Here is a 26,613-nt window from a genome sequence, read left to right on the forward strand (position 1 = left end):
ACGCTGACTGCGCTATGGTACCAACACTCTTTTGAGTCAATGGTCAGGCTGTCTAATGGGGAAGTACGGCCCAGGATCTAACAACTATGGAGGAAATAAAATCCACTTCCAGTTTCCAGAGACAAAACAGTACAATCCAGATTTGCAAGTTAAATGTATATCAAACTGTAGGGTGATTTCCTTGGCATTGTTTACATTTTGGTGTCTTTCAAAAAGCACAGATCGGGGGCACTCTTATTCAGCGCCACGCTTAGAATGACATGTTTAACGTTTACAGATTAGAAAACGTCCACGAAAAAAAATTACAGAACATTTGGAGAACTTTTGAAACAAAGAATCATCGCGGCTGTAGTCACGTTACTGTGCTCACAAGACTTATGCACCAAACTCTTATTTTAAAATCATCAGCTTTAAGATTCAATTGCTTTGAAGCGCTGGCCTCCGGAGCAGCCGGCTGCAGGGCTTTCCTTATTCATTACTGAGGTTCTACACGACAGTCAGGAGTGGTAAACAGAACACTTTTATTTGGTAAAATGAGGCAAAAATGTTACCGCTTGCCCTTTCACGGGTCAAAACAACAAAATGAACAAGGACCAGAACACGCTAGCCTCTCATACCGAGGTGGCTTGAAACATACAGCATAAGTTGCACTAACATCTATATACTGTACCTCAACAGAGACTACAAGCAATATGTTGGTTTATATCCACTTACTATAAAATGTAAAGCTGTTGAATAAATACCACAGGATCTTTTTACATAAATCTCAGCATCGCAGAATCAACTCCAAACCCTCTCTAAATCCTTGACTACAACAATTTGGGGGGCTTCATTCAACAAATCAAAACCAGTCTGGTGCTGGCTTGATTCAAGAAATCTGATGTTTAAAGATTATTGACTTTACTTCAATTTTCCTCTTCACTGGTGTATCAGTCCGTCCTCCCCCCCCCCCCCCCCCCGCTTCCCTTCCCAAAGGGGGGGGGGGAAATGATGATGACAACTGATACACAAGTGCAGAGGGAAAAAGAAAACTCAGCTGATAGAAATGAAAAAAGTTTCAGATACAAGCAATCTCGACTTCAATAGGTTGGGGGGAGGGTTATATATAAATATCAGTCAGATTTTCTAATCTGTAAAACACTCTTGACCACTATTAACAACCCCAACTAAACGTGAACATGTGTGCATACATGTTGAAGACAGGGTTCAGCTCAAACTGCAATGGCTGCTGAGGTCAAATAGGCCAGAGGCACGGAACTTGAATTATCACTTGGGCAAATGCACTGAAACAGTCAAAACTGGTATAATACGACACACTCGATCAAATCAAAGTTCCAGTGGTTTCATTGAGAAATCAGAACTCTACCATCATTAAAATTACAGCACATCTGCCCACCAAAAGTGATAACAAACATTGACGCCCTCTCTATCGCTGGTTCACTCTTCATACCTAGCCTGTTGATCAACATTTAGTTCTTCCTCTTGTCCCATAAAATGTCGCACTGCTCTTGGCTCGTTATGTCTCAATCTCACCAGGCTTTGATCTCAGCTCACGGTCACAGGACACCAGTGATGCACTCTAATAGCCTTTAGTATCAGAACTTGCACTTCAAACAAACAAGATGTTTCAGCTTTTTCGGCAACTCCCCCACAATTGCTTTCTTTAAACTTTTCCACTTGTCAGTGCACTTGTGGTATGTGAGACACAATGGACTTGGTTTACAGAGAGAAATTAGTGGTGCTCATGTAAACCACCTACACCATATGCGCTCATAGATTTGGCACCCATCATTCAGTGTTTTTTTTAGAAAAAAACTACCAAGCCTCATTGCGATATTGTGAAAGGCACTATATGAATATAAAGTTACCGTAAGTCTCATCTATCTGTCATAAACACTGCAATTACAGCAGAACTTCAGAATTTGAAGCTATTTCCCCATTTTGCCACCACGTGAATCATGTGAAACAAGGATACTGCCTTCCTGTTTCAGGCATTCAGAACTTCTATTTTACTCCATCTCTATATCAGCCGAGAGAGCTTTCAACCTGACCAGAAGTCAAGAGAGACCACTGCTAATTCAAACTCGAGGGACTCAAAGGTTCTATTCTGTCACAAAAAAGCTACTGCAGGACTTATACCTGAACTAGGTCATCTCCTCTCAGTGTACACCTACTGACTCCAGCTCCACACCTCAGTGGTCTCTCAAGCATGCAGACCCACAGAGGCTTCAAGTTCACTTACTGAGCTATGCTGAAATAGAAGATTTGTCAGGACAGTTGTGGGCACTATAACAACAACAAATGACATTTGTATAGCGCCTATAAAGACGAGAGGTCATCCCAAGCCGCTGGAAGGTCAAGCAAGGGAGGAGGGCAGGGAAAGTAGGGGTACGAGGGTGACAATTGCCTCCAGTATTCTGGCTAGGTGGTGGTGGTGGGAGTTCTTCCTCTGACCTACAAATTCCTTCATACCCTAGCACCTCCCTCTCTCTCCCTGTAAAGGTGCTACAAATGTCCTCAGTTCCCTTTTGGGAGGTCAAACAAAATATTGGTCTATCACTTGGTATCTGGTAACCCCTTGCCAAAAGATGCACTTGATGACATCAGCCAAGGACAGGATAATGATGACGGCTAGAATGATGTTCAGTCATACAGCCTGCTGACTGACAACCACTGTCTGGAATCACATGTAAAACAGATACTTAAACAAGGTACTATCGGGTATCATCTACCAGTGTCTCAACCTTTTCATATCTGACAGAAAAGTGAAGATACCTACAAATGTCTTAATTTAAATTACATGGCCGAAAGAAGGGTGGTCATAATTTCAGTTTCTCAACTCAAGAGTACATAAATATCAAGTTGCCAGGCAGCATAAATCCTACTTTACAGCCACAAGGATAAGATCAGTTATTACTACATTTTATTCTTTCACAGATTTTTAGAAGAGAAAACATTCTCATGCCAAGATGAAACTTTGGAAGAGGATCTGAAGGAGCAAGTTTGTGCTTGAATCCTTATTCAGATTTAGCACACCACACAAGATGGTGAACAGAGCACTTAACAAAAATATCTCTCATCACATTTACAAGGTCTTTAACTGAGTTCAGGTATGAGGAGTCTCTGTATGCTTCTTTCACATGGTTGTCAGTCTGTGGTAAGGTTTGGCCAGTACTCATTTTACCTCTCTGCATCTTAATTTCTTATATTTGTTCTGTTGCAAGCTTCATTTTTCTTTGCGTTGAATTCTCTTATTTTCGCAAGCGTTTTTGATGCATTAAATTTCTCAAAATGGTTTTACCTCAGAAGACCCGTTTAAAAAAAGTTAAACTATTTCCCAGATGACATTAATGCAAATGTTAAATATTAAGATAAGGAAACTTCTACAACTCTATCCATACACACATTTCAATTCATTTTCAATAAATAAAACATCATGACTGACTTCCAATTATATTGCAATTATTTTGGCTGCTATACAGAATTGAGGCTTGTGGTTATAACCTATGCTTTTGCATCTCCACAGAAAAATATTGAAAACACAACTGCGTGGGAAATAATTGGGCTCCAACCACCTTAACATACGTGCTGCTTCATTGAAAAAAGGCAAAGGTGTAACATCTCACTTGTAACATACAAGGCAGACATAGTGAAATGTGTGCATGGATAGAGTTGGAGAAGTTTCCTTATTTTAATATTTAACATTTGCATTAATGTCATCTGGGAAGGCACCTTGTAGAAGGATGGTAATCGAAAACTGTGTGTAGTGTCGTCATTGGCCTTAGTGTATGGATACAACATAGTAATTGGATGGAGTGCTACACTTAAGAGTTTGCTTTTAATGTTACGTGATATACAAGTCATTGCCTCCAAATTGCTCTCCCAACCATCACTGCTGCAACATTTCACACACAATTCTCTCTCCAGACCCAAGACAATCTATAAATACATTGCTATCAGTTTTAGCACAGCTCAGGTGGCCATGGTGTGAACATTTCACACGCCTGCCATGGTGTCTTACTGAATTCTTAATAATAACCTAGCAATGCACAGACCAGAGATCACAGAAGTCCTTCCAGCGGCTCCAAAGTAAAAAATGAAATATATAAATATATACACACACATCTCGTTCTCATACATTTCTACATTAGATTGCCAAAGATTTTATTTTCCTTCTTGAATTTGCTGACATAATCTGCCACTCGGAGTTCTTAACTTACTCATCACACGGTAAAACCTGCAACTCGAAACCGCTTAACAATAGAGCCACTGTGTGCCATCAACACCAACATGGCCTCGATCCCTCCCACCACCCTCCCCACACCAAACCATCTACTGCACCCTTCTGTTTAGTTTCCTAAAGAAAACTCCCCAATCACTCACAATCAAAATCTACCATTCTAATTCTATTCAACAGAAAGATGTTACCCAACTATTAATTGGAAGTCTCAACCCTTGTACTTTTCATAAATCTTGGCTAGAAACTTGCATTTTCTGTATTCAACAAAGGAAAAAATATTGCACCACCAAACTCTAACTTCATTAAACTCCATTACACCAGTCCTTGTCAAACTCCATTGGCTCCCTGTCACAGAGCAGATCGATTTAAAGATCCTCACTCTTGTATTTAAATCCTTTCACATCCTGGCACCCGCCTTGCTCTCCAACCTGTTCTCTTCCTACACTCCTACCCGCTGCCTCTGCTCAATTGGCTCCGGCCTCGACCCGACCCTCCGCCCCACCATCAGCAGCCATGCTTTCAGCCTCTCTGCTCCAAAGCTGTGGAACTCTCTCCTTCAATCCCTTCACCTTGCCCTCTCTCTCCCCATTTTCAGGTCGCGCTAGAAGACCTCGTTCTTCGAATGTGCCTACGGCCACCTTCCCCCTCCCCTGGCTCAGCATTGGGCTCCGCCAATGTTAACCGCTCCGAGACGCTGTCCGACGTAAATAAATGCAATTTGTTGTTGATCGTATCACTTAGCTCCATCACTGTATTACATTTGCAGATATTTTACACTCAGCAGGTTCATTAGAAATTCTGATTTTTTTTTCTTTCAAAACAATCTGCAAAAGGATATTCTATGGGACGGAGTTTTAAAAAAAAATCCAATTAGACAGGTGGCGGAGGGGTTCTGAGAAAGGGGGCTGCTGACATTCACAAACTGCTTGAGGCTTATCCTTGTAGTTTAAGATATTATTAGTACTGCTCCACTGAGTTACTCCCTCACTGCCAACCACCCATTAATGTAGATTGAATTACATCTTCCTTACTGGTTTCTACACAATTTACCAGTTTTATTCAACACGTCTTTGTTCTGCCTCTCAGGCCTCCTTCACCATTTTTAAACTGGCTCATCAGTCAGCTGACAGCACAATGATAAACACAGCATGTGATGGAACTCAGCCTCACAGGCCAAGATGGTCCCAAATTCAATCTCTGACCCGTGAGTTAACCAAATTGAGCAAATAAATACATTCAAGAGATAACTAGATCTGTTTCCTGAAAAAAAATGATTGAAGGACACCTTGAGAGGCAAGTGAGGTTGAGATCAACCAAACGATTGCAGGTCTGCAAAGTCAAGTAATTCTTTCCTGTGTTCCTATAATCAGTTGTAGGGAAGACTGATGATCTCAAGCAGAGAATCCAGCATCTTCTTATTGGAAGCTTTCAATCATCACTCCTTTTGAACAAATGCTAAAACTGCAGCTTTGAAATGACCGATTACTGTAACTCACCCACACTTACGTTTGTAACCCTCAGTGGGTCTCGAAAGCACTTCACAGGAATTACTGTCAAGTACTGTGTAGTGACCGAATTTTGGAGGTGAATTCTACAGCCAATATGCGCACAGCAATGTCCCCCAAACAATCATGAAGTAACTGACCTATTATTTAAAAATCAAAATCATTTGAGAAGCTAATTCCATTTTACTGATTTTAAATGCATACTTTTTATTATGCAAATATAACTGTAAGATGACACAGAGCAGCGTATACGCCGATATAGCTATCACAAAATCTAGTCAATTTGTCAGATTGTCAGCAGTTAACAAAATGCATCCACTGACTAAGTTTATCAGTTTCATTCTGAGAATTCAGCTATAGTCACTGAGTTTGTAGCAGGATATTGTACTTAAACAGATTAAAAATTAACAGATTAGCATTCACAATTGTAAGCATGATATTTATGGGTTCAAACCTAACACAATCTTCAGTTTAACAACACTTCAACAGAATTTTTTTTAAAAATTACATGTGGAGCTTTTTAAACAAAAGCTTACTGTTGTCTTTACATTTCAAAACTATCTGTCTTTTCTCTCAAAAGCGCAGGTGACCTGCTCATCTCCAACTAGGTCAGTCTGTAACTAGGAAGTACTTAAATACAAGCTCTCCAAATTATTTCAACTCTACTCAACAGCCCAACCAAGATTAAACTGTAAACAGCAGCATTGAACAGTCTTGCTTGAAAGCAACCAGTTATTTAAAAGATATCAGGGATTCATCAATATATATTATATAATATATATCATAACAGGCAAATGTGTGCATTTTGAAAGAAAGAACAGTTTTGGTACCGACGGATTTTTAAAAAGGTCATTAAGTGGCAACTGCCTTACAAAATAAATGGCTTTATCCAAAGAAAAGGCTGCTTTGGAATAAAATTCACAACATGTCCTAAGGTTTAATCCTTTCAGATTTGATATAATAAAATTCATTGCGACAGGCTTCAAACAGGATTGCATTTGTAGAATCCACCACACACTGACATTTACACATCGAATTACATCAATGTAAACTGGGTGAGTAAATAACTCACAACACTTGTTTAAGGTCTAGCCCCACCCCCTTCAGAATTCAGCGACATCCATAGTATTTAACCAATTACTTAACTAAATCCAGCTGCAAGGAAATGAATAAGAGGGGGAGGTAGCTCTACTTATCGAGCCTACTCCACCAGCCATACATTAGCTTTCACAACACTTTTGTTTACTGAGAAGTCCAGCCCATCATGTACTATATCAACACAACTGAAAAGCCCATGCTGCTTCCTGACTTGCTGAGTGCCTGTCTCTTCTACAGGAGGCTTTTTAAGAGTGACTCAAGATATTATTCAGGGAGCAGGCGTAGTTGAACTGCAAGATGGTAGTGATAACAGCACAACATTAAATCTGACTTGGGAAAACGGCAAGATCAGGTAGACTTCAGAGGTGTGAGGGGGTGAACTTAAAAACAGACTGGGGGGGGGGTAGGGGAGAAGAGAAAAGAAGAAGTGAAGTAGTAAAAATGAATGGACATCCTTCAAAAACATTATGTGGAGTATGTAAGATCAAAACACAAGTGCAGCAGAGCACATAATACCCAAATATTCCAGATTGATCAACAGAAAAATGAAAAAAGAAAATTTAGAAAAGATTTACAACTTCAGGGTCAGATTCGCAGCAGCTAAAATATCTACAGGAAATACAAGTTCTTCTTGGATGAATATTCCACTTTCAAAGATGTTCCACCCTGCTGCTACCAGAGGTGCTGTGCTGGCTGTCAATGTTATTTCTGTCTGGAAGTGGACCGAGTCGAGCTGTCAGCCAACTTTCTAGGCCATGCGAATGCAGCCTTTTGCATCGTTAGCCTGTACGAACAGCAACAACAACTTGTATTCATGCAGCTACCTTCACACAGAGCAACATCTTGGAACACCTTACAGAAATGGTGTTGGATACTGATTAGGGAGGAGGTGACCATGGTCAAAAATAACAATAATCCTTGCATTTGATATATGTCCACTTTTCACATCTTCTAGACATCTCAAACAATTTCACAGAAGAAAAAGTGAATTGACTGTATATTTGTGGGCGGAACACGACAGCCAATTGCGCACAGCACTGTCCCACAATCAATTGTGGATTAAGTGACCAAATTATCTTTTTTTTCTTGAGGGATTATTATTCCCAGAAAAGCAATCTGCCAATCAACTAACAACCGGGTTCCTACTTACTGCTAGATAAACAGTGGCGTGTGGAGTAAGGAAACTTTCCCAACGTTTTGCCCTGCCCCGAAATTGAACCCAGGTCCTCTCACTTGCAAGTGGTCTAACTACTGAGCTCAGGACTCCACATAATGGCTGACTGTCCATGTTGGGGCAAAGGGGTGTTCAGCAAACCAGAGATTGCCGAGTGAAGACGGCAAGCAGAAGTGCGAGACTGGAGAATATCACTTTGGTAGGAAGGTGCAAATCGTGAAGGGCTTTGGAAGTGAAGGTGAGAATCTTAAATCAATTCAGTAGGAGACTGGAAGCCTGGGGAGGACATGGGCGTTCAACTGTAAGAAACTTCATGTATCCGATTCTCAGTGATTGGGGTAAAATTAAAATCACAACTACGAAACATCTGCACATGTTCAGGAGCATGTTCTACTTTGCTTCTAGGACTATAAATTCCACCAGTATTACATGTAAAGAGGGAATTTAGAACCAGTAGCCAAAGCCATTTCTCAAGCGATTCTGAGATATCCTGCAGCATAATAGCCCACTGCTCAGTGATTCCAGGAGCTCTAAAGCCATTACACTTTGACACTCAAGTCAGAACTGAAACACCGACACATCAGTCTCCCCAATCAGTGATGAAAAGAACTTTTACATGAAATCTCTGGCAATTTGTTATAGTTCATATGAATAGAAACGTTATGTGAGCTCTCTAGTAAACACGACTCAACAACTACTGTCTGTTATCTTTACTTATCATGGTTAATTTTAGAATGTACCCAAAAAACTACTTAAAGGGGAAATAAACCTCAAGAGAAGTAACTTTTGTTCAAAGTATTTCCAATGAGATCTGGAGCATTTTGAAACATTGCTATAACTCAGCACTTTCCTTGTCGTCCTCGTCTGAACTAAGCTAAGTGAATTCAGTCAGGCAGACAGATGGTTAACGTATTCCAATACCATTAAGGTTAACTATATAAAGTTACCTCCTGCCATCAATTTTCCCACCCTGCTGCAAGAAATCACTAAATTCCCTCATTCATATAATATACATAATGTAGGAACACAACCTAAAGAAGATGTTTAATATTTCTTCCGATTTTGTACTTGACAGGACTGAAGTTTTATTGGTACCAATGCTGAACGGGAACCAATGAAATAGAATGGAGCAATAGTCACTTAAAAGTTTCTCTGGACCTCAGAGCAAAAGGGGCTGGACAACAATTCTGACTCAAGCTCACCTGAAGTCTCAGCTATGTTTGCCCAAGGCTCTGGGTGTTGGTTTTCTACCTATACATTTTATGCACCTATATCATAATTCAGGTCTTCCCAACAAACGGGCAATGCCACAATTAGCTAAATTAGGCCATAATTAGTCCACATTGCTACAGGGTGATCCAGAAGTAGAGGACTCTTTTGAGGGGAAAAAAATTAAGACATACAAAAGTACATTTGAGACATTAATCCTTTACAATCCAAAAGCTTTCTAATGAAAATGTTAATTATGGATGGGTGCCATAAGTACAGTTGCACTTGCATTTTTACAAAAAAACAAATAAAAAAATTGCAAACTGATGGAACCTGGTCTTCTTTTGTCTAGCAATTCTTATGCCTCAAAGGACTTCACCAGGATTTTACCATAAAGCGTAGTGACTGTATCTGTAGGCAAATGGCTTAATTCCATAAACCTCAATAATCTTTACAATCCTCATATTCATTTGTACATACTGGTCCTTATCTAGGAGACCGAATACTACACAATATAGTCATAAGAACATAAAAATTGCTGACAAAAGAAGACCAAGGTCCATATAGTTCGCTTTCCACCATCCTGGCAGTCACTTGACAAGTCATGTTCTAAATTATATACTGTATCCTAAGATATTATTTTCTGGCAGAAATCTATCTAATTTGTTCTTGAAACAAACAACACTTCCACCGTCTATCTCCTTAGGGAGCCTGTTCCATAAATTTACTACTCACTGAAGTAATGTTTCCGCAGATTTGTTCTTAATTTACCCCCTTCAATTGCAGGCCGTGTCCTCCGGTTCTACTGTTCAGTAGAAGATAAAACATTCAGTAAAATCTAAATAAATGTATTCCACTACAATCCACGAGGATCAACCATCGTGAAAATGAGCTGCAAGTTGGAATAGGTCTCATTTCCACCTGATTTTAAAAGATACCAGAGGACAAATTATGACAACACTTTTATACTCTGCAGCCAGCTTCTAAGGGAGATTTTTCTGCATTCCTCCCCCCCCTTAAAGAAGATAGAATAATTTCTGACTTTACAACACTAGACAGGAAAAGCAATTAAAGGCCACATAATAAAATTGCTAGAGAAAGATGATAAAATCTTAAAATTAATCTTTTATTATTGTTCTGTGAATAAAGCAGTAAATATTTCAACAGTGGCTTTTAGAGAGAGGGCTGGAAGTTAAAAAATTAACATTATGCTTCAATATCAAAGTTATAATCAACACCAGTGCACAACACATTCCAACATCAGCTAGTGAAAAAAATGTAACATTCCAAGTTTTCTTTTAGATTTACATCACGCTTCCAAGAAAAACTTCCTGGTTTAAAGTGAATGATATTTGGTGTCATGTTACATAAAACCTCAGTCAACATTCTCACAGAACAAACTGATATCTCATAAAAGAACTTTAGAGCCAAAGATTTTGTTTATTTCAGCATTTACAAGCTTAGGGAAAGGGGAAAAGAAAGTTAAACATTTCTCTCACCATTTCTGTTCCAATTATATTTGTTTTGGTTCTCCCCCTCCTTTCCAGAAAGAACTGTACTAAATGGTCATTCTGAATATGTTGAATAAACTGCATATCCATGGGAGGGGATAGAAAGCACTGATCCTATCCTTTCTCAACATTAACAGATTCTACAATAAATCTGTAGCCATGGCATCCAGGTTGAACACTCTTCACTGATAAACACTCAACTCGCTTCTACCTCAATCTAGTTTTTCATTCAGTGACCCAACCCACCATTAATTACGGGAGCTTTAACGGACTTTAAAACCCTTAAATTGTCCCAGACTAAGAATCCCCACTTTATCCAAGTGTATCAGTAACCAACAAGACCAAAGCTACACACACATACAGATACACAAACATGGAACAAAATACCAGCAAATGATTTTTCAAGACTAATCTATACTCAAGAATTGTGCTGATAGTTATCAACCTCTCATTTTCACTCTTGGAAACCTTCAGGTACATTACCACTTCTCAGATATAAAATTATTAAAAAAATTGATGTATCCAGCAGTCAAAATGACATAAATTTACCATGGTTTTAATAATAATTGCATTTGATATGGCACCTTATTGTGAATTAAATGCTTTTTTAAAAAAAAGTATAACCAAGTAAGAAAGTTAGATGTGTTAGAACATTCACCTACAAATAGTCACTACACTGTAAAGTAAACTTCTGTGAAAAATGTAATTGTGTTCCCCAGAGGCCCAGTGAGTTAATGCACTGCCGTATACACCAGACGCTTGCAATTCTATTCAGTGCCGAGTTAACTGATTTCAACCAGGCAGCAGTTAGGGGGCCACCAGAAGGTTGCAATTCTATTCTGTTAAATCTGGTGAAGCACTTTGAGACATGATAAGGTGCTATATCAAATGTAATGATTACTATTAACTGTGTGCTGAAATTTCAGCTTGTTGCAATTCACTCCATCAATTTCCTATCCTCCCAAAGTCAATTTTATTTTCTTTGTAGGTTTCAAAATTGCACAACAACAACTTGCTTTTATATAGCGGCCTTCATGCAGAGTAGTGTCTCACAGTACAAGCATTGACCTCCCTACAAGCACAATACCTCACCCAGTGCCCATTATTCATATGTGAGCCCCGACAGGGGGTTGGTAGACTTTAACCACAATGATGACACCACATCTGAACCTGACATCCTCCTCATTCAATGCCCACACTGATGCATGTGCCTTCCAATAGAAATAGAAATCAAGAGCAAGAAACCTGGCTAATTTTCTCCTCCCTAGCCCAGGGGGCACTGAAGCCACATGAGGCCCCCAAACTGTTGCCTGGTTGAAATCAGTTAACTCAGCACTGAATAGAATTGCAAGCATCTGGTGTATATGGCAGTGCATTAACTCACTAGACCTCTGGGGAACACAATTAAACTTACACCAACTCTTTGAAATTAGCACTTCTTAATTTACTGTAAGAGGTTAATCTACACCACCTTACTCTGTGGGAAAATCTGCAAGATGCTGATGAGAAAATGTCACCTTGTTACAAAGAAAGTCATGTCATCATTTTTGGTCATTTTCATATTCGGTTTCTCAAATTAATAGATTGATCTGGCCAAAACTGCAAGAAAAATCCATCTAATATTACCGAAAAAACTACTGAAGCTGCAACCAATCACAAATTAAATTTTCCCAAACTTTCCATCCTCTAAGAAATCATGTTGGCTACTTAAATGTACCAGAATTAGTGGAAACATTACAGCCTATTGCTAAAGCTCAGTAAAGTACCCAAAATACCTTTCGTGGGTGGGGGGGGGGGTGGGGAGAGAAAGATGCAACTTCCACTTTGAAAGCAACTAAACATCGCTGCTTCTGGTCTCAAAACTCAATAACCAGCAGGAAGACCAAGGATTTTTTACTAAAATTGACGACTTGACAATGCAAAACGTCACATCAATAACAGTGTAATGTTTCCACACTGCTGTTTCTGCTGCCAAATTGCCACAATCACTTCTGGAGAGAAATTAAAATCAACAAGCACAAAAACCATTTAATTCCAAAATACAATAAAGTGATCCTAAGAAACAGACACATAGACCATACCAATTGAGGAGCAGGAGCTCATTTCAACAGCTTAAACTTATATACTTTTTAAACCAAAAAGAACATCTCAAGCCTATGACAAGAAAGTATTCTGCACATATATCCTCAGAGATCAAAATGTCAGTCAAGCAAGTTGAATCAAACCAACTGAATATTGCACTTTTAAGTTAACAGTCTGAGAATGGAACAGAGACTGTGCTTCAGATCAGCATGGATCAAAAACATGTCACCCTAAAAAGTAAGAGGCAACCTGCCCAACAAACCGTCAAAAGTGTATTGCTGAAACTAGGTACAAGGAATCAGCGTTCAATTTTGCAGTTGATAAGTCTGAAGACATGAACAACACTTTCACATGCATAACAATTTTTTTTAATTCCGAAACCTCAAACAAACTTCTCCTAATCCACACAGATACTCGAGCAGTATTTGTGTACGTCTGAAATTCACAACATCGCGATCACTGGGTGATTCTATAAAAGTAAATCTGCATTTCCGCACACAAAAGAAACCATTAATTACAAAGTATTGCAAAACAACAACAACAACAAGATTCCATTTATAGAGCGCCTTTCACGTCAGGAGGACGTCCCAAGGCGCTGCACAGTTGGGTCATGACCCGAGCAGTGGGGAAATGGTCAGGGTGAGGGAAGGGAGGGAGCGAGGAGGGGGGAAATGGTCAGGGTGAGGAGAGGGGAGGGAGGGAGCGAGGACGAGGAGGGGGAAATGGTCAGGGTGAGGGGAGGGAAGGGAGGGAGCGAGGAGTGGGAAGAGAGTCGAGAGGGGAGCTGAAGGCTCGGTCAAAGAGAAGCAATCTTGAGATCGGTTCCTCGATTTTATTTGTTCTGAGGGGAAAACTCCGTCGCCACCACAAAGAACTGAGCAACAAACCCGAGTCCATTCTCTTATCGATTCAATGACTTACAAAACAATTAAAAGTACCTCCTCTCCCGAAACGGACAGAGAAAGAGGATGGGGTGGGATAAAACATTCCTGCTGCCGATTCCTAGCCTTCTGCACTGCTGGCTCTATATCGCCAACCAACGACTTCACTAAGAACTTGCCCCAGATACACACACACACACACACACACCACATACACAAGCAGCTGAACTACAACACAACACGCAGGGGGCGGGTATGTTTCTCTCTCCATCTCCCGCTCACTTTGCAAATACTGCCATTCCTCCTCTTCCTCGCACTGGCTCCAAGAGAATTTTTTTTCTGATGTTGGAGGAGGGGAAAGAGGAAGAGAGAGGGAGGAAGAAAGGAAAAAAAAAATGCCCCATCGCTCCCCACCTTCCCACTAACTTACTCATCCCCGTCCGGACATATCCCCGTCGTCTCGTCGTATTTGGTGCAATAAACGTCCGGGCTGTAGTTGAAGGTACCGTCCCGCCTCCTGATGGGTCTCCTGCGCCTCTGGTTGAGGAAATGCCAATGAAAGCAAGTGAAGGGCCTGTGCTGCGCGCACTTGTGCTGCAGGAACAACGGGCACTGCTCCGTCCGGAACTCCTTCAGGTATCTGCGGGGGAGGAGGAGGGGACGACAATAAAACATCTCAATACACATTACACATAGCGGTGACTTACTGGCGGGAGAGCCGAGGCGGGCCCTGTGGAAGAGGCTCGGCGGCTCCTGAGGTAAAAGAGCTGCCGCGAGCTGGGCTTTACCCGCCCGCCGCACACGCGCCGCCTCCTCCTCCTCCCCCCCCGGAGCCCCCTCCTTCCTTCCTTCCCGCTCCCTTTTCTTTTCCTTTTTTAATCTGTCGCCGGGAAGGCGCCGCTACTCCCGAGCTCCCGGCCGGGCCCGGGCCCGCCGCCGCGCTCGGCACTTACGTGTAGTGAGACGGTTTCTCCGTCTGAGGAGAAGCGCCAGTCGCCGCTTTCGAAACCGACGGCATTTTTTAGTCAAAACAATGAACTGCGCCTGCGCGAAGTGAAGGGGGGGGGCGCGAGAAGGAGTGGGTGACTGCGCCTGCGCCGAGGGAGGGTGGGGGGGGGAGGAGTGGAGGATGAAGGGGTGACCGCGCCTGCGCGGAGGGGAGGGGGGGTGGAAGAGGCGGGGGAGGGACCTCTGCGCCTGCGCGGAAAAGGGGAGCGCTGAGCAAGTGGGTTCGGGGTGGACTGCGCGTGCGCGGGAAGCCAGGCCTACCCTTAAAGCGACACCTACACAGACAGTGCATCCAACAACAACAACAACAACTTGCATTTATACAGCGCCCTCCCTCCCTCCCTCCCTCCCAAGGAAGATTTATTTACATTTAAAACACCGCCGAAGGAGATTGTTTGGCCAAACGTGATTGGCGCCGGTTCCTCCATTGAAGCTGTCTGATGTCAGATTGCTTCAGTGGGGAGCATTCTCGCTTCTTGGGCGGTGGGTTCAAGCCCCCCACACCACCCCCCCCCCATGTCGGACTTGAGTTTGCCATCTAATCTGATACTCCAGGGTAGTGCTGGGTGTAGCGCTGCATTGTCGGAAGTTCCGCCCTTTGGATAAGAAGTTAGAACAAGGTCCCCATCTGCTGTTCAGGTGGAACTCAAAGATCCCGTGACATTGTTCAAAAAGAGAAGTTTCTCACGATGCGCAGGTACGTCGGTCACTTGCTTCGTGGCTCTTTGTGGGCCGTTGCTGCGCTCAAATTGGCTGAGCCGACAAAATAAAATAATAGTGATTCTTGGATTTGATGCCCCTTCATGTCAGGGGCACGTATCAAAGCGCTTCACGGGAATTACTGTCAATTGAAGTAGCTGGTACCTTTATAGATGAACACAGCTGCCAATTTGCACACAGCACTGCCCCTCATAAAGCCATGAGGTAAAAAAAATGCAGTCACTACACAGTTAAATTCCTGTGAAGCACTTTGTGATGTTTTGACAAGATACATTGCCAAATCACTCTATAAGCAACTGCCAAAACACTGACTCTCCAGTGCCTTGGGACATCCTCCCGACATGAAAGGCGCGATACAAATGTAATTTTGTTGTTGTCGCTCCCTCAACTGTGCCTCATCTGTGTGCCTCTGGTGGCTCAAACTTGCCATAACATGTCGATGCCACTCTGCACTTTTTCTGAGAAATAAAAATGAATATTTCATGTTATATAAATAAATAATAATCCTTGCATTTGATACAGCGCTTTTCAAGTCTTCTAGATGTCTTAAAGCGCTTCACAGAATATACTGTAAAGTGAATTGACTGTATATTTGTGGGCGAAACGTGGCGGCCAATTGCGTACAGCAGTGTCCCCACAAACAGTGGATTGAAGTGACCAATTTATTAGTGTTTTTTTTCCTTGAAGGATTATTATTGGGTGTGTGGAATAAGGAAACTTGCCCAAGGTTTCGCCCTGCAAGGAATCGAACCCAGATCTCTCGCTTGCAAGGTGAGTGTTCTAACCACTGAGCTACAGGACTCCAAATGTATTTAATTTTAATCTTTTGGTCGTTTCCACCCCTTCCATATTCTCCCCTCCATATTCTCCCCTTTCTCCCGCCTGCAGTGCCGGCCTCTGTCACCAGGACATCAGCTGATGGTGCCCTCTGGTGGCTTCTAGTGTGTACTAACACCTCGAGGCATCCGATTGCCACCGTGTGGCCACAAACAGAATACAACAACAGCATCAACAAACAGAATAGAAAGAAGAATTCGTATTTCCGAGTCTTATCACATTTGAAACATCTCAAAAGCACTTGACACTAATTATCGTCAAGTTGTTAGCTGTTTTTGTGGCAAACACGGCAGCGATGTTGGACACAGCAAAATCCCACCATATCATAATAATATAATAATAATCCTTGCATTTGATATAGCACTTTTCACGTCTTCTAGACGTCTCAAAAACGCTTTACAGAATGTATTGTAAAGTGGATTGACCGTATATTTTGTGGGAAAAACGCGGGAGCCAATTGCATACAGCAGTGTCCCACAAACAGTTGTGAATTGAGTGACCAATTTTTTTTGAAGGGATTATTACCCCCGGAAAAGCAATCTGCCAATCAACCGGGTTCCTACTTACTGCTAGGTAAACAGGCGTGTGGAATAAGGAAACTTGCCTAAGGTGGAATGCCTGATGAATCAGGAGAATAGTTTGCCAGGACATTGGGAGAATGTTTGGGGGGTCAGCCACATGCGGAAACCCATCACCGTGCTTAAGAGTATCCAAACCAAACTGAGAATTCCACGCATCCCATGTACACGTGGAAACTCACAATAGATTGTTGGAATGGAATGCGCGCACTCTCCCTTGAGGGATGCATCCTGCTTAACTAATTCCACAGAGTATCAGGCGCAGGTTGGCAAGAGGCAAGGCTTGGGGACCCAAGAGTATGCATTAGGGTACTGCTGGAGTCCAATGAGCTAAAAATGTATTGCTGTTTTTTGGTCATCTTTCCCAGGATGACCATATCTACAGTAAGCACAGGCCCAACATTAGAGACAAAACAGCTACTGTATGTATGTAGCTTCTCTCCAGCAAATCTCTCCCTCTTTCAGTGATTCTGTGGATGGACCAATTTTCCCCTGCCCCATCCCTTAACAAACAGTAAATCAGTACTGATTCCCTCTTTAACTCTACACAATGGAATCTCACTATTAAGCATTTGGTCACTATAATATAATAAAAAAAGTCCTGTAGCTCAGTGGTTAGAGAACTCGCTTTGCAAGTGAGAGATTTGAGTTTGATTCCCGGTAGGGTGAAACCTTGGGCAAGTTTCCTTCCTCCACAAGCCTGATAATAATCCCTCAAAAAAAATAATAATAAATTGGTTATTTCAATCTACAACTGTTTTTGAGATACTGCTGTGCACAATTGACTGCTGCATTTCGTCCACAAATATACAGTCAATTCACTTTACGGTCTATTCTGTGAAGCACTTTGAGATGTCTAGAAGATGTGAAAAGTGCTGTATCAAATGCAAGGATTATTATTATTAAAATTGGCTGCACGTTTTGGCCACAAAATTTACAGTTTATCCCGTGAAGCGCTTTAAGATGTCTCAATGACGTGATAAGGCGCTATATCAAATGCTAGGATTATGATTATTATAATAATCCTTGCATTTGATATAACACCTTATCACATTGTTGAGATGTCTTGTGTTTCACAGGATATATACTGTAGTGACTGTATTTTGTGGGTGAAATGTAGCAGCCAATTGTGCACAACAATACTCATTGGCTCCCATCAACTTCTTCTGTCCTATGGCTCTCACCTCCTCAATCTCCCCAGCCGATCCCTCAGATTTACCAAATCAATGCGCAACCTAGGCGTTAGGTTCAAGCCACAGCTGTCCTTCCTTCCGCACATCTGGTCCCTGACCAGGACCACCTTCTTCCACCTCCACCACATTGCCTGCCTCTGACCGTACCTTACCCTGGACACAGTCGTCATTCATCACCTCCCGACTAGACTTCTCAAATGCCCTCTTTTCCAGTCTCCCCAGCACAGGATCCAGCTGAACCAGCACTCCGCCTTCCACATACTCAACTGAACTAAACTCCGTCCCCCCCCATCACATCAGTTTAACCAAACTCCACTGGCTCCCCATCACCGAATGGGGTGATTTCAAAATTCTAATACTCATTTTCAAATCCCTTCATGCCCTGGCACCTCCCTACCTCTCCAACCTACTTACCCACCAACCCACAACCCGCTGCCTCCACTCGACTTGCCTCGTGCCTTCTGTTCCATCATCACTTTCAGCCCCTATGCCCCAAATCTCTGGAATGTTCTTCCTTTCTCCCTCCACCTTGCCTCTACCTTCCTCATCTTCAGGTCGCCCCTGAAGACCTTCCTATTTGATTGTGCCTATGATCACCTTCCTCCAGCTCGGAGTCGTGCTCCAGCAGTGTCAAGCGCTCTGGGACGCTCTCCCGAGTGAGGGCCGCGATACAAATGCAAGTTGTTGCTGCACAACTGTGGCCCACAAACAGTTGTGGATTGAGCGATAAAATGATTATAGATTTTTGGAGGGATTATTACTCCCGGAAAGCGATCCGTCAAATCGACCAAAAATCGGGTTCTTACTGCTGGTTAAACTGTGGGCTTCATATTAAAAAAAGAGTGTAAGAATGTGGCTGCTGGTGAATTCGTTCTCTTGGTCACTGAGATGCTTTACAATAAGGTGACGTGTATTGTTATGAAAGATCTTTCAGGAAGTTGCTGGCTGTGAAGTGGGCGCCAGGCCCCAGAAACAAACACTCGGCTTTCAATCAGATCTGGTCTTGTTCCCTTGTTCCCGCCTTGTCGATTCTCCACTGATTAATATTGCGTCTCAGTGAGCTCCGGCTTCACTCCTGATCTGTCAGAAAACACACGTTACCACCTCACCCGCCTCTTGCTGACCGGCGCTTTATTTTTGTTTAGAACCCGCGAGTCGCTGTACCTCACTCACGAGTTCACACTCAGAGCTGCTCACTGTTATGTATTTCACCTGATAATCACATAGTAGGTGTCAGTGCAGCCCGAAATCGGCTTGACAGTGGGCAGAAACAGCTCGGGGCAGGAGAGAAGGAGGGAATTAGAGGGAAGGAGGGAGGGAGGGGGTGGAGGTGCCTTGGGGGAACATGCAGCATTACACATATCCACTGAATCTCACTCGCACTATAATAAACACGCTTCTTGTGTAGCGACGGAAATGCATCAGAAACGAACGGGTGGAAATTTCAAACCCAATTTGAATTACAAAATGAATCACTTGACAGCAATGGGTCTCCCCCTCCCCCCTCCATCCCTCCCCCGGGGGGGGTTTCAAACAAAAACCTGGACAAACGGTGGTATTGGCCGGAGCAGCTGGTCCGTTCAGCAGCTTCTTAAACTGACAGCGGGATCTGCTTCCGACTGCGTGGGTGCTAAATGCATCCCTTTTCTCCCCTCCCTCCTCCCCCATATGCTCGCTTCTTCAATAAAAGAGGTGAATTGCGAGACGTGCGACCCTGGGAATAATAAATAACAATTTGCATTGACATCACGTCTTTCACGTTCGCCAACAACCTGCTCAGTCACTACACTTTATAATAAAATCCTGCCAAGCGCTTTGAGACGTCCTCCTGACGTGGAAGCCGCTGTATTAAATGTGACGATTAGTTTGTTATAAAAATAAAAGTCGGGAAAACCCTTTGTTTTGAACTTTATTGTTTGTATGAACTTTATTGAAACAGGAAATTAAGTGTGTGAGCCTGTGTGTGTGTCACTGAAGGAGTGAGTGTGAGTTCATCAGTGAAGGCGTTCGTGAGTGAAGGAGTGTGTCAGTATGGGAGTGTAACTGTGCGTGTGTGTCAATGAGTGTGAGTCACGTGAGTGTGAGTCACTGGGTGTGAATGTGTGGGTGAATATGAGTCACGGTTGGTGTGTCGGTGAGTGTGAGTCACTGTGGGTGTGAGTGTGTCAGTGGGTGTGAGTCGCGGTGGGTGTGAGTGTCGGTGAGTGCAAGTCACGGTAGGTGTGAGTGTATCGGTGAACATGAATCACGGTGAGTGTGAGTCGCAGTGGGTGTGAGTGTGTCGGTGAGTGTCAGTGAGTGTGGATTGCGGTGGGTGTGAGTGTGTCAGTGAATGTGAATCACGGTTGGTGTGAGTCTTGATGAGTGTGTCGGTGAGTGTGAGTTGCGGTGGGTGTGTGTCGGTGGACGTGAGTCGCGGTGGGTGTGAGTGTGTTGGTGAACGTGAGTCACGGTACGTGTGTCGGTGAGTGTGGATTGTGGTGTGTGTGAGTGTGTCAGTGAGTGTGAGTCACGGTTGGCGTTATTCGTGGTGGGTGTGAATGTGTCGGTGAGTTGCGGTGGGTGTGAGTGTGTGGGTGAGTGTGAGTCACGGTGGGTGTGAGTGAGTGTGTGGGTGAGTGTGAGTCACGGTGGATGTGAGTGAGTGTGTGGGTGAGTGTGAGTCACGGTGGGTGTGAGTGTGAGTCACGGTGGGTGCGAGTGAGTGAGTGTGTGGGTGAGTGTGAGTCACGGTGGGTGTGACTGAGTGTGAGTCACTGTGGGTGTGAGTGAGTGAGTGTGGGTGAGTGAGTCACGGTGGGTGTGAGTGAGTGTGTGGGTGAGTGTGAGTCACGGTGGGTGTGAGTGAGTGTGTGAGTGTGAGTCACGGTGGGTGTGAGTGAGTGAGTGTGTGGGTGAGTGTGAGTCACGGTGGGTGTGAGTGAGTGAGTGTGTGAATGTGAGTCACGGTGGGTGTGAGTGTGTGGGTGAGTGTGAGTCACGGTGGGTGTGAGTGAGTGTGTGTGTGGGTGAGTGAGTCACGGTGGGTGGGTGTGAGTGAGTGAGTGTGTGGGTGAGTGTGAGTCACAGTGGGTGTGAGTGGGTGAGTGTGAGTCACGGTGAGTGTGTGTGGGTGAGTGTGAGTCACGGTGAGTGTGTGTGTGGGTGAGTGTGAGTCACGGTGAGTGTGTGTGGGTGAGTGTGAGTCACGGTGAGTGTGTGTGTGGGTGAGTGTGAGTCACGGTGAGTGTGTGTGGGTGAGTGTGAGTCACGGTGGGTGTGTGTGTGGGTGAGTGTGAGTCACGGTGGGTGTGTGTGTGGGTGAGTGTGTGTGGGTGAGTGTGAGTCACGGTGAGTGTGTGTGTGGGTGAGTGTGAGTCACGGTGAGTGTGTGTGTGGGTGAGTGTGAGTCACGGTGGGTGTGTGTGTGGGTGAGTGTGAGTCAAGGTGTGTGTGTGTGTGGGTGAGTGTGTGTGTGGGTGAGTGTGAGTCACGATGGGTGTGTGTGTGGGTGAGTGTGAGTCACGGTGAGTGAGTCACGGTGGGTGTGTGTGTGGGTGAGTGTGAGTCACGGTGAGTGTGTGTGTGGGTGAGTGTGAGTCACGGTGAGTGTGTGTGTGGGGGTGAGTGTGAGTCACGGTGAGTGTGTGTGTGGGTGAGTGTGAGTCACGGTGAGTGTGTGTGTGGGTGAGTGTGAGTCACGGTGAGTGTGTGTGTGTGTGGGTGAGTGTGAGTCACGGTGAGTGTGTGTGTGTGGGTGAGTGTGAGTCACGGTGAGTGTGTGTGTGGGTGAGTGAGTGTGAGTCACGGTGAGTGTGTGTGTGGGTGAGTGTGAGTCACGGTGAGTGTGTGTGTGGGTGAGTGTGAGTCACGGTGAGTGTGTGTGTGGGTGAGTGTGAGTCACGGTGAGTGTGTGTGTGGGTGAGTGTGAGTCACGGTGGGTGTGTGTGTGTGGGTGAGTGTGAGTCACGGTGAGTGTGTGTGTGGGTGAGTGTGAGTCACGGTGAGTGTGTGTGTGGGTGAGTGTGAGTCACGGTGGGTGTGGGTGAGTGTGAGTCACGGTGTGTGTGGGTGAGTGTGAGTCACGGTGAGTGTGTGTGAGTCACGGTGAGTGTGTGAGTCACGGTGAGTGTGTGTGTGGGGGTGAGTGTGAGTCACGGTGAGTGTGTGTGTGGGTGAGTGAGTGAGTGTGAGTCACGGTGAGTGTGTGTGTGGGTGAGTGTGAGTCACGGTGGGTGTGTGTGGGTGAGTGTGAGTCACGGTGAGTGTGTGTGTGTGGGGGTGAGTGTGAGTCACGGTGAGTGTGTGGGTGAGTGAGTGAGTGTGAGTCACGGTGAGTGTGTGTGTGGGTGAGTGTGAGTCACGGTGAGTGAGTGTGTGTGTGGGTGAGTGTGAGTCACGGTGGGTGTGTGTGGGGTGAGTGAGTGTGAGTCACGGTGAGTGTGTGGGTGAGTGAGTGAGTGTGAGTCACGGTGAGTGTGTGTGTGTGGGTGAGTGTGAGTCACGGTGAGTGTGTGTGTGGGTGAGTGTGAGTCACGGTGGGTGTGTGTGTGGGTGAGTGAGTGTGAGTCACGGTGAGTGTGTGGGTGAGTGAGTGTGAGTCACGGTGTGTGTGTGTGTGGGTGAGTGTGAGTCACGGTGGGTGTGTGTGTGGGTGAGTGTGAGTCACGGTGGGTGTGTCGCAACGGTTATCAATGGCCACAACAATCGGCGAGCGGGGAGGCGGCGTGTGATTGGCGGAGGCGGCCGGCTCATTAGCATACTACAACTGCTACACCGCGGGCAGCCAATGGGCTTCAAGGACAGGTGCTTGTGGAACGTTGACCCTGGAGTGACGTCACGGTATAAGGCGCGGCTCCAGCGCCTTTGTTGTTGTTGTTGTTGCTGCTCGGGCTGATCTCACACAGAGAGAGAGAGAGAGAGAGGAGCTGCTGCTGCTGCTGAACACTCAACTTGGGAGACTCCTGTCAACGCCGGGTATTGTTTTAAGATTTTTTTTTAAACTGTATTTTTATAATCTATTTGATCCCTTCCCCCCCCTTCCCCGCGAGGTTTGATCCGCGCGGCTTTTTTTTTTTTTGGGGGGGGGGGGGGAAAAAAAAGAAAACGACGTGTGTTTCTCTGGTTGTGTAATGGTGGAAATAAAAAAAAGGCGGGTGGGGATTTTTTTTTTGTCCGCCTCTCTCCGCCTGTGTGCGAGGGACAGAGGCGATCGGAGAGAAAGGGGGAAGGAAGGGAAAAAGGGGAGAAAAATAAGTGGAAGTGAAGATTGGAAGTTCAGATGTTTTTTTTGGTGGTGGGTGGGGGGGGGAGGGAAGCTTTTCTGCCGTTGCAAAGTGATCGGGTTGTTTTAGAAATGGAGGAGAGAGAGTTGGAGAGAGACGTCGGGGTTTCTCTCTCTCTCTCGCCTGTTCCTCTTCCTCTGTCTGAGCCGCTAAACCGGACCACGATTGGGTTTAATTTGGGAGGGAGAAGCGGGCTTGGCTGGCGGGAAAAAAAAATCTGTGGGTCTAAGGTGGCTTAAGGCGACATTATCGGCGTTTGAGGTTGTTTTTCGGCGCAGGCTGTTGTGGGGCTGATCCCTCTGTGTCTCTGGAGCCGCCATTTCACTGTGAGCATTGGAGAGGCTGCTGCTCCGAGCTCCCGCCCCCAAGCTGCGCTCCCATTGGTCGCGGCGCCCGGGCTCGATCGTCGATTGGCCGTGGCCGCTGTCGCTCACACGCTACTCGGTGCTGCTTACTTACACTGCACTGTTTTTTGTGAATGAGGGGGGGAGAAAAGCGCGCGCCTCACTCAACACCTGGAGCAACCCCCCCCCTCCCCCCCCGTGTGTGTGTGTGTGTGTGTTGATGGTGGTGTTGATTTGGGGAGGGGGGACACGTATGTTGATGATTGATGGGTGTGTTGAGTTGTTGATGGTGGGGGAGTATATGTTGTTGATGGTGTGTGTGGGGGTGGGACTGCGTGTGTTGTTGATGGGGGTGTGTATGTGTGTGTTGATCGGGTGTTGTTGGGGGGGGGGGGTTGGGGATGTGTTGTTGGTGGGGTGCATGTGTTGGTGGGGATGTGTGCGTGTTTTGATGGTAGGGGGAAGGGTGCATGTGTTGATGTGTGGTGGGGGAGGGGGGGGCTGGATGTGTTGTTGGTGGGTGTGTGGGTGCAGTGTGTTGATGGTGGGGGGGGGGGTTGCATGTGTACATGATGAGGGGTCGTGTGTTGATTGTGTGGGCGGTGGAGGGTGGGTTGAGGACAGGACGAGTCTGGAGTGACCGATGCTGTTCTCATTGCAGGGAGTCTGACTGTGTTGTGTCCCCGCAGTTTGTCTCTTTGTCTCTTGACTCAGAATCACCACCTTCAGTGCTGCTGCTGCCTCCCCATGTGGACTGCAGCAAAGCCCAGCGCACTTTGTCAGTCACTGGCTGTTCCTCCCTCTTTCCATTTCAAATATTACACATACACTACACACACACCACCACACAGACACTATTATACCCCCCCCCCTCCCCCACCCGCGGCTGTCCCTTTTCGTGTAACAAACTGTTCTGACTGTGTTGTCTGTGCGCTGCAGCCCCTGATTTGAAATGGCTCGTACCAAGCAGACTGCTCGCAAGTCCACTGGTGGCAAAGCGCCAAGGAAGCAGCTGGCCACCAAAGCGGCCAGGAAGAGCGCTCCGTCCACGGGAGGCGTGAAGAAGCCCCATCGTTACAGGTGAGCATCTCGATGGGTGGGGAGGCTGTATTTAGTGTACACACCACTGGCTGCTCTTTTCAATCAAGGGGATGGGGGTCTATGGCCAGATCAGTTGCCTTTTGCTGTTTCTGAGCCAGTGTGCAGTTGCCATGGCGTCTGCTTGATGTATTCAGAGAATAAATCAGCTGTTTGCTTTTGAGAGGGTTCGCTTGCAGTTGTGAGTTGTTGTACTATCAGCGAGCTGGGCGAAGCAATAACTGGATGGATGTTTTGTATCGTGCCACAGGCCCGGGACTGTTGCCCTCCGGGAGATCCGTCGGTACCAGAAGTCGACTGAACTGCTGATCCGTAAGCTGCCCTTCCAGCGCCTGGTCAGGGAGATCGCCCAGGACTTCAAAACCGACCTGCGGTTTCAGAGCGCTGCCATCGGCGCTTTACAGGTAAACAAGCTACCGCTCGGCCTGTTCATGTTCCACATCCCCTACATTCTGAACGATCCCCGTTAAACCTCCCAATTCATTCCGCCTCTACAGCCTTGTGGGACTGTGCTTCCTACATTTCTCCCCCTTCCCCCCCCACCACTTGTTCTGCCCCCAGATAGCGCCTTATATGGAACGTTGTGAAAAAGCTAAAGCTGGATGTCTCACTCTTGTGTGACGGTTTGTATGTGGCGCAATGTCTTGAGCCCGTCACAGCTGAGTCCATCTGTCCACATATTCTCTGCACTTCAGTACAGGGGAAGCAGGTGGAACAGTGATGAAAAATGGAACCCCCATTGGAGAGACACGTTAGGGCTGTCCAGTTCAGTGCTATTTTAGGTGTGGAGTCCTGTGTGTCTCCCCTGGTGTGTGGTGGGTGTCCTGACTGTTCATATTCTTGCCCCTGCTGGAAAGTGGGGTGTTGAGAGCCACCTTGTTTCCTGACTGGAGACTCGGCTTCAGGTGTAACGTTTTTACTCTGATCTGGAACAAAGCGTCTCTTTCTGACATTCTGTTCCTGTTTGTATTTGACGTGTGACTTGAATGAGAGCACACGGTGATCCCAACTCTGTAACAACCGGGTTGACTGGAGATCAGAGGGGGCTCTGCCTCTGGTGTGTGTGTGTGTGTTTGTATGAGTGTGTCAGTGAGGGCGTGTGCCCAATAACACCATGCTCTTGCCTGCAGGAGGCGAGCGAGGCCTACCTGGTGGGCCTGTTTGAGGACACCAACCTGTGTGCCATCCACGCCAAGCGAGTGACCATCATGCCCAAAGACATCCAGCTGGCACGGCGGATCCGAGGCGAGCGGGCTTAGCGTCTCTCTCGCTGGCGGACATTCACTTCGAGACTTTAAACGTATTTTGGAAACATTTAAAAACAAAACTTTTTTTAAACAAAACAAAAACAACTTTTTTTGGTTTTTATCGACTGCAAACTGACTTCTTGTGGAGATCAGAGCTTTATTTTGTATTTTTGTTAGTTAGTGGTTTTCAGTGTGGGAAGTAGCTAAACATTTTGTAAAACATTCCTTGAAACACCTTGGCTCAGGTTTGGATACATTTTTATCTTCAGTCCGTGCTCCCTTCACTTGTAACTGGCCGGACTCTGTAGTTTGCATGCGGGCAGCTGGGAGGGGTGGGTGGGGGGGGGGGGGGTTTGAGGAGATGCTGTAGACTGTGTTCCTTTTGCGTTGTGGTGACTTTCATTGGGGTTGGGGGTTGTAAATAAAACTTTCCACTACCTCAGCTGTGTCTCTTGCCTCTTTATTTCTGTTTCGTCCTTGTTCTCGCCTGTTGCAACTGTCAGGTGGTTTGGACTGCTTGGCTCAGTTGCAGCACTTTCACCTCTGAGTCAGGAAGTTGTGGGTTGGAGCCCCGCATCGGGCCTTTGAGGTCACTGGGCAACACTCTGGTGCAGTGCTGGGGGA

General features: G+C 45.3%; 2 protein-coding genes across 4 annotated transcripts in view; one reads left to right on the top strand and one right to left on the bottom strand.

Annotated features, from left to right (window-relative positions):
- The window catches only part of unkl (unk like zinc finger), a 50,395-nt gene extending 35,677 nt beyond the window's left edge, over positions 1 to 14,718 (bottom strand). For all 3 annotated transcript variants that reach the window (XM_007911278.2, XM_007911276.2, XM_042341110.1), the window contains exons 1-2: positions 14,654 to 14,718; positions 14,131 to 14,340 (exon numbers count right to left, since the gene is read on the bottom strand). In XM_007911278.2, coding sequence (XP_007909469.1) covers positions 14,131 to 14,340; positions 14,654 to 14,718 — 275 coding nt within the window. The remainder of the gene's footprint in view (positions 1 to 14,130; positions 14,341 to 14,653) is intronic.
- Positions 14,719 to 22,890: 8,172 nt separating this feature from the next.
- On the top strand, positions 22,891 to 26,430 carry h3f3d (H3 histone, family 3D). Its single transcript, NM_001292441.1, is given in 4 exon segments — positions 22,891 to 22,992; positions 24,584 to 24,724; positions 24,993 to 25,146; positions 25,873 to 26,430. Coding segments are annotated over 3 exon segments (411 nt in total). The 5' UTR covers positions 22,891 to 22,992; positions 24,584 to 24,596; the 3' UTR covers positions 26,002 to 26,430.
- Positions 26,431 to 26,613: the final 183 nt, after the last annotated feature.

This window comes from Callorhinchus milii, unplaced genomic scaffold, assembly GCF_018977255.1.
Source record: "Callorhinchus milii isolate IMCB2004 unplaced genomic scaffold, IMCB_Cmil_1.0 Scaffold16, whole genome shotgun sequence".
NCBI lineage: Eukaryota > Metazoa > Chordata > Chondrichthyes > Chimaeriformes > Callorhinchidae > Callorhinchus > Callorhinchus milii.